The 8,623-nt window shown below is 41.0% G+C and overlaps 2 protein-coding genes across 2 annotated transcripts; one reads left to right on the forward strand and one right to left on the reverse strand.

Moving 5' to 3' along the window:
* Positions 1–4,290: 4,290 nt before the first annotated feature.
* On the reverse strand, positions 4,291–5,482 carry MELLADRAFT_92677 (uncharacterized protein; the record flags this gene model as incomplete). Its single annotated transcript, XM_007415501.1, has 5 exons — positions 4,291–4,361; positions 4,406–4,622; positions 4,686–4,869; positions 4,919–4,970; positions 5,011–5,482. The coding sequence occupies 5 exons, from the start codon at positions 5,480–5,482 to the stop codon at positions 4,291–4,293; spliced, it is 996 nt and encodes a 331-aa protein (XP_007415563.1).
* A 2,463-nt stretch (positions 5,483–7,945) lies between these two features.
* On the forward strand, positions 7,946–8,366 carry MELLADRAFT_111222 (uncharacterized protein; the record flags this gene model as incomplete). The annotated part of the gene is made up of 2 exons (XM_007415455.1): positions 7,946–8,158; positions 8,220–8,366. 2 exons carry the CDS (start codon positions 7,946–7,948, stop codon positions 8,364–8,366), a joined length of 360 nt encoding a protein of 119 aa, XP_007415517.1.
* Between the last annotated feature and the right edge of the window lie 257 nt (positions 8,367–8,623).

An 8,623-nucleotide genomic window follows, 5' to 3' on the forward strand; every position in this document is an offset into this window, starting at 1 on the left:
TTGGTCTGAATTTAAAGATAAGATGGATACACTCATGACTGGAAAAGTTTACTACCAGCATTAGAGATAGCTTACAATAGCAGTGTTCATAGCTCAACAAAGAAGAGTCCGTATGAAGTAGAGAGAGGATACTGTCCTCGACTCCCAAGAGATAAGTTTAGGAGCAGAGATGTGGATATCCATCCAACTTCCCTTAGTTTTGCAACAATGCTGAGTAAAGCAAGAGAGTATGCATCACAGTGTCTTAGAGAATCAGTTGAGTACAACAAAGAGAGATGGGATAAAGCCCACAAAGAACCAAAATTTGAAGTTGGAGAACAAGTTCTATTGTCCACGGTCAATTTTAATAACATACAAGGACCTAAGAAGCTGAGAGATCAGTTCCTAGGACCGTTTGTGATTTCCAAGTTAGTTGGAAATAATGCAGTTGAACTCATATTGCATGGGGAGTTGGAACGCAGGCATCCAGTATTCCCAGTGTCATTAATAAAAAAATATCATGCACCAGATACAAGTGACGTAAGGAGACAACAGGAAGTACAAGTAGTGATACCTCCATTTGAACCAGAGAATGAGAAAAAATTCTTGAAGGTGCTAAAAGATAAGAAAGTTAAAAATAAAGACAATGAAGACGTCACACTTTATCTTGTGAGATACAAGAACAAAGGAGCAGATTGGGACGAATGGCTCCCAGCAGATAAAGTACCTAATTCTAAGGTAACTCTTAGAGCATACCGAGCATCTAAGAGGGAGAATCAACAGCAGTAGAAGGAAACCTTCTCTGGTGGTGGGGAGTGTCAGCCCTGAGCCCTGATTACACGACCACGGGCTAACAGTTACATATGTAATATTATATTATTGTATAAATCCATAAGTACATCTCACGGCTCAGTGTCGAGAGCCACATAAACACATGTACGTAATGTATTAAATACGTAGAAAACCTAACCCAAGCGCCAACCACAAGTGAGACAAGAATCACACGCCAACCACAAGTTGACACTTGACCTGTGAATATATAAACCCCCCTTCTTCCCTTGATTCATCCCCCATCTTTTCACACACCACAACATCAGAATCACATTATACTTGAAATCCTATTGAGAGGATCTTTGAGTACGTGATTAGTTGTGTAGTCTAAAAGACCATCTTTGAGCATTACGGGTTCCATTGCTGAACACCCTTGGTATTGACTTCTACGAGCCCTGGGCCATAAACGTCTCTAGAAATAAACCATAAAGCAGTAAAGCTTCCTCCCTCACCAGGAGTCTAAAGTAGCCTCAGGATCTTTGGTTTACCAAAGTGTAAAGCCTGCCCCTCGCAGTCTCACAAGGTTTTAGCGTATTTACGCGTAATAGCCCTTTCCTTCCCCTTTATTCCCTTAAACCCTCTTCTCAGAGGTCAACTAACTGTAGTCTTCACTTGGGTGTACCAATTGAAGACCAGTTTTCCCTTTACCTACACATTTCTCAGTGAAGAGTACGCCTAACAGACGCATACCCCTCACAAGCGCTCAATTCAGCCTGAATGGCGCAGTGCCAAGTATGGAGAGTGGCTTCATAAGATAGATGTACTTTCATTCAATCATCAAGCCACCGTGAAGTTGAGGACTGAAGCAGCTAGGAGATTTGATACTTGACGTGAAGCGGGCAACAAGATCAATCCTTTGGCCAAAGTATGTGGTAATCTTCCAGCAAACTGCTATGATAGTGGGTTTTTGAGGGAATGTGGTGACCTGGAAAAATTGAGATTGGGGGTTACAAACAACCATACACGCCTTGATGATGCACTGCAGGCTATTGCTAGATTGTTGTGAATTGATTCTTCCCACTTAGAAATATAAGTTACGTGTAGTTGCCTGAAGTGACCATGATGTACCTAGTATCAAGGATGGAATATGATTATGCGGAACTGCATCTTCAACACCCCACCAATGGGTATAGTACAAAAAGCAGCGGAAAATGATTTTCTCTGGAAATATCTATTTTAGACTGTTGCAAAAGAACTCATGTATTTTTGCTTCTGCTCTATTGGGCCCCTCTTTTCAAAAGCCAATATTTTACAATGCAGACTCACGATGGATTATGAACATTTTGGAAGCTGATCCAGACCAGCTTTCAAGGGTTCATATTCCATCGTGAACACAGAGGAAGCCTCACCACTGAGAGCTCTGTCCCATGAAGACCAATATTCATCAATTTGACATTTGTATTTTGTTTAATTACTTGGGATAAATAGAAACAGCACCACTTGTTTCTTGGTGAATATGAGGACTGAGCAGTTTGGATAACCCTAACCCTCAGTAGTGACATGTGACAGCCTTGAGTTGCTCCTTACAGTTCCATGTTACATCATGTGTATGCTACATGTTACATGTTGGAAGAGCAGCTCAGTATAAAAAGTCAAGAAGCTGAGGATTCTGAGATTGCACTGTGTGTTCAGTCTCTCATCACTGTTCTCCTTCAGTCTCTCATCACTGTTCTCCTTCAGTCTCTCATCACTGTTGCCATTCCTCTGGATAACCATCCAGATCTGTGCACTCAAACATCACCTCCTTTGCATACCATCACGCTGGATTTGATCTGCACACTGACCAAATTCATGATTATTAGTCAACCATCCAGTCAAGTCTCTCCCTCTAGATTATGCGGAAGTCTAGACATTGTGGTAGTTTAGCTGTAGGGTGATATTGCTTGCTAGAATATTTCAACATTATCTTCACCAGATGGGTGTATGTGTATATAGTCAATCCAATCTTTCTCTTTGAACCCAGTTGAACTAACGTGCGATCAGAGTTATTGACCCTTGTTGACTTAGGTGATTGCGATGACGCCAACTCTGGCTTCATACAGCTTAGCCCGTGCAATAGATATGGCTAGAAGCAAATTGGTGTGTTTTGCTAAGCAAAGCAATTCCCATCAACATATCATCCCACACTATATTTTAGATGTCACAGGTGTCATATACCAACCTTTAGATCCCAAAAGCACTCGATACTCAGCACCCCCTAGTTCAGTCGCCACTCTTTCAATACGTTCTTCCAAGTTGACTACTGTCGCTGGTAGAGCTACCAGCTCATTTCGCTCCGCTTGAGTCCTCCCTCGCCTGCCTCCTCTGCTATTGTCTTGTAATGTACCAAGTCAAGCACTTCATGATGTCAAAGATATTGAAATTAGAGTCAGAGAAAGTTTTTGCATCAAAGAAACCAAATCTAACAACCCTTGCAGAGCGACATGAAGTCCTTCCTCCAATTTCAGTAATACTTCTATCTTCTCCCTGGTTTCCTTCTTTGAATCATTCATTTTCTCTAGCTGACGTGCCTTTTGTGCCGTCCACTTTCCCTCAAAGTAGGCCGTGTCCCGGCCTGGGCACCCATCACCGGGTCTTGAAAGCGACCGGAGGGTATCTTCTGCTTCTGTAAGTCGTTTCCTGGCCTCCGTTTTCTTTTGCAGAAGTTGTTTAACTGCAATCATCAGTAGTCAAAGGTTACTAGTCAGCACAATTGGACTTGTAGCGTAGCTCTTATAAGCAATGTCCATTCATACCAGCTTCATGCCGAAGCTGGGCATTAGCATGTGAAGACCGCAAATCAATCGCGTTCACCCGGTGTTGCGGGGTGGCATATCGGAGAGGAGCAACAAGCGGACTGAGACCAGACCACACCCTTTCACTACCTTCACCATCGGACAGGCCCCATCCGACATTTAGCCTGGGATTCCAGGCCAACTGGCATGTCCACCTATGCACATATGCGTGGAACACGCTTGTGCCAAATCGGATTCGACCCATCAACTGATCCTCTGAAAAGGTTCCTCGCTTCAAACAGCGGTCAGGTAATGACCAAGGTTAGTGATCAACAATCGGAAACTCTCACTTTTTCAATACCTGCTTGCATTGTACACCCAATGTCGTACAGGAAACCTATGCGTCGAGGGGTGGTTCCAAGGTTCCGAGTCAAGTTCAGCATCCACTCTATCAGTGAATAGCTATAGTGAAGCCTGAAACAATTGCATCTTGGTTAACAACTTCGGAAATGCTGTACATTTAATTATTATACACTCACTTCTCGCCGCTTTGCACAATATTGGCAAATCGGAGTGTATGGTCATGACAACATACCATCGCCATCAGGCCGGTTTCATCACATCCAGCCCAATGAGATTTACCTCGAGTATCATTGGCGGCTGTATGTTGATCGGCGCATGCTTGCTGTAAATCAAGATATGTCACTGCTGGTTCAACTGAGGTTCTGTCAACGCAGAACAAGGCGATACACTACCCACAAAGTCATTATCTGTTACACCTTCCAGTCGTGCTCGCATAAGGTTGACTTGCTCGACCGGGTGGAAAAGAGGTGGCATCTTTGTTGGAATCCTTGCAGCTTTAGTTCCGGCGGCCATGTGACGTCGATGCTGGAAGTTGCCATCCATGCAAACAACTATGTCAGGCTCTAATGGCTCGGCCTCGAGCTGGATAGGAGGTCCGAAGCAGGATGGGCAGTTAACCGCAACCTTGTCCAGTGGTGTGAGATTGAGCACCGCGTCCATGGCCAGTTCCGTCATGGAAAGCATCTCACGATAAGTATCAACCGCCCAATACAACGGTGTGTGCCACTGGCGAGGCTGCGAAAGGCATATGTCAGTGAGTTAGTTATTGAAATTCTAACAAGTTTCCGTGAAGTTTACCTGTTCACTTTTGGTAAGAATAAGAGCACAGAATGCATCCAGGAATTCATCAAGGGCACGTGCAAAAGGGCCAATCCGAACGGTGCAGAACTTCCATAATATATGGAAGAACCGTAGGAGGCGGATAGAGAAGGCGGTCTTAGGGTAAGTAGGCGAACCACCAATGAAACCCATGTAGATAAGCCTGGTTTGATCGTGTTTATGACAAGGACAGAATCGAATTCGAGCCTTACGACGCACTGCCCATCAGTAATGAATAAGTTCTGGGATCAGTGCGCTGCATAACTTGGTATCTTGAATCACTTAGAAAAATGCCTGTACATACTTAATAGGTCTACCAAATCAACATCCCTTTCACGCCATTGACTGGAATGACACTGGCAAGCTGGCTTGTGATCCAAGTCCCAAGTTGCAGGATTGCCCCATTCGTTTGTCTCCAAAGCACATGTGAGATAGGCGCGAAACATTTCTTCTGCCGCCTCGGCCAGTAGCAGAGCTTGTGCGTGTCTTTCATCTTCAAGTCGAGCTTGATGTATCTCATCAATGAAGTCGGGTCGAGGTATCCCAAGTTCGTCTTCATCTGGCTGATCAACAATAAGTCCGTAACCCTGAAAGGCGTCAAATTCGTCCTCAGGATCGCGCTGGTAGTTGGACGTTGATGCTGCATTCTGGGTACGAGAGTGGACCTCCTTTTTCATCTTTTGAAAATGTTTCTTTTGTAGTTCGGTCTTTGGCTTCTTATTCCAGTAAGGATTTTTGGCATGGAAGGTTTGAATAACCCCTTCAAATCGAGGCATGTTGAAATCAGATTGGCTTTGCAGAGGAATCACGATGAAGTTGATTTGTGGAGTTTAGGGTGGTATTATGGATAGAGGAAGCAGTTGTGTAATACAAGTGGCTTTGTAATACTGTGACATGCCCCAGACATATTGGCCTGTTGTAACACACATATTCTTGTTAGAGTTACACGCATATTCTATGTGTGGTTGAACTTGTGCTTTATTACAATGGCTGGGTTTGTTGGTTTGCATGCAAACCAAGCTAATAAATGTCCTTTGCATGACTCATATTACATTTATATTATACATAATAGATATTTTTATCCAAAACTGTCTCTTTTAGAAGAAGCAATTTATTATATATTATAATACAAATAATTGCTTAATGGTTTAAGCAATGAATTGTCTATCTTCTCATACATTGTTACGACTGCATGTTGCTTATGCTGGGTGCTGCACATATAGGATAAGCCATTTGGATAATGATTTATCCAATTGGATATCTATCTTCTCATACGATGTTATGGCTGCATGTTGCTTATGCTGGGTGCTGTTCATCATGCAAACCAAGCCCAGCACATCCTTTGCTGGACTCATGATAGAGTATTTTATTCAACTCATTATCTCCTATAGGAACCACACATACATTATAAGGATGTCTGACATAAAGTAACATTTATGTCAGATATAGTTGTTCTTGGGGTTTTTGGTCCTTAAGCTCACGTCAGCATGGGCAATATAAGAATGAGTGTTCCTTTCCTTAACCAGATGTGAATCCCTCATATGCTGTAAATGTAATGTTATAAATGTAGGATATCTTGAACTTATTTCTTCTCATTTTGAGATATCTTCTAATCTGAAACAGCTCAGGTTTATTGAAGTCAGATCCATTAATCTGACTTCATTATTATAACACACACCAGGTTGTTTGGTAAATATCAAGTCATCATCCTCAGTTCAGGTTGATGGTGGCTGATCATTGCTTCTGACTCATTTAATCAGACACATACCAGGTCATATGTTATTTATATAGTCATCTTGACATAAGGTTCACTCATATCAGATGCATACCAGTTTGTATATTGTTATCTATATAGTCATCTTGGCAAAAATGTTCACTCATATTTTAAAATTGAAGATCATCTTGTATCTTAAAATAATTACTCATGTGATCTTTATATCTCCAACAAACTGAATGCCTCAGTATTTGGTTCACAACTGTTGAGGGAATAAAAAGGGTTATGTTTATCTAAAGATGATCAATCCGGTCATCTTTATATCTCCAACAAAATCTATCCCCAATTCCAGCTATATTCTATCCAGGTCCTTCTATCTATGCAGCTCATCTTTATATCTCCAACAAATTGATTCACTCAATACGTGGTACTCAACTATTGAGGGCATGTACTGTGTTATATTTTATTTCTCCATAAAGACTGACTAAACATTTTATTGAGCTTGATAATTCATATATTAAAAAGACTGGTCATCATTCATTCAAGACAACTAAATTTATCTTTATACAATCAACAAACAAATCAAATCTGCCTCATGATTTAATTTGTAACTATAATTTTTCATGAAGAACAGGTTTTCATTGCAATCAAATAGTATGCCTTTTATCTCACAAATGAGCAGGAGATAATGGATGCATGCAAGGATAAGGTTTGATCCTTGTTTCATCAAAGACAATTGATAAACAGGACCTCTTTCCAGTCTTATCACCTCTTGAGTGTAAATGATCATCATTTTACACTCAAGCTTGTCATCTCAGGTAATTAAATGTGTTATATTCTCATAAAAGGTCATATTTCTTACATAATGACTAAACTTCCAAGTAAGCTGGTGTCATCTATATCTCCCACAAATGAAAAACCTCAAGATTTGGTTGTTAACACCAGGACTTTGGAAGTCCAGGGGATGTGACATTTAATCATATTACCTTGAAGATGGACATATTGATATCTCCAATAGTCATAACCTGCCACATCACCTGAGTGAGTCACACTGGTGATGTGATCAAGTCATACTGTTTACTTACCAAAATTTCAATGGTTATTGAACATTACCAAATGTTTCTAACACTGTAGGTTGAAATTGCCAAAATACTCCACTATTTCTAAGGTAGGATGTACTTCAAATACATGATGTACTTCAGATACTTACATGCGCCTATGTAATGCCCAACAGACCTCAGTGGTTACATATATATGAGTGTTTCCAGGTGCTTGTGGAACACATGAGTGGCTATAATAATAGTGTAAATGACCAAGGGTCCAATAGCGCGTTACATGTTACTTTAGGGTTAGGTTTGGGCCGCAGACCTACCTAAGATTTTACATACTTAATACAAATGTGAATTATCTTTAGGATCCGAGACTAGTTTACTTGACTGTTTGCCTTTATTCGATGTGTACAGAAAATCCAACTAACCTTCCACACACCATTCTCGTGATTTCAAATACTTGCCAAGGACCGACAATGAACAACTGCCAATCCAACGACCAAACAGAGACCGGCGCTTTATCTGTCCTTTACCCACGTGCTATCAAGCCAAATCAAAACGGTTACGACTACATCAAGAATCCTTTCGCCAGATACGCTTTTATGAGCTTTCTCGCACGGCGGACCGGTCCGTATCATTGTGAAGAGAGCCTCGAAAGGTTCTGGTCGGGAATTGAATTTGTTGTACAAGTATGTTAGATTATTCAATACCCATATGTGGATCTTTACTAACTGCTCTGTTAAAACACAGGATCTGCAGCAAAAATATACTGAAAAATTCCTTAACACTTGTTGGATGACCTCAAATAAGATTGGGTTACTTCATGCTCCAAAGTATATTGACTTGAGACGTCGTGGCTTGGGAGCAGATGATGCCTTTGGCCGATATAAGCTATAGGGATTGTCATCTGTATGTCACGGTTCCCAATCCAGTTGATCACACGATTTGGTGGATGTGCTTACGTTCCTTTAATCCTTTCTTTAAAATGATAGATGACTTGTGATTGGACCAGCGGATTATCAAATTTTTAATTATCAAAAGGGATTGATAGATAACTTGGCTTGCATTATGGTATCCAAATTGTTTTATTAAATAGTTTGTTTTATTAAATAGTAACTTTGTTGTTAATTTAGTAAAATCAATTCCTTTGGATT

The sequence above is a fragment of the Melampsora larici-populina genome, assembly GCF_000204055.1.
Source record: "Melampsora larici-populina 98AG31 unplaced genomic scaffold MELLAscaffold_51, whole genome shotgun sequence".
Classification (NCBI taxonomy): domain Eukaryota; kingdom Fungi; phylum Basidiomycota; class Pucciniomycetes; order Pucciniales; family Melampsoraceae; genus Melampsora; species Melampsora laricis-populina.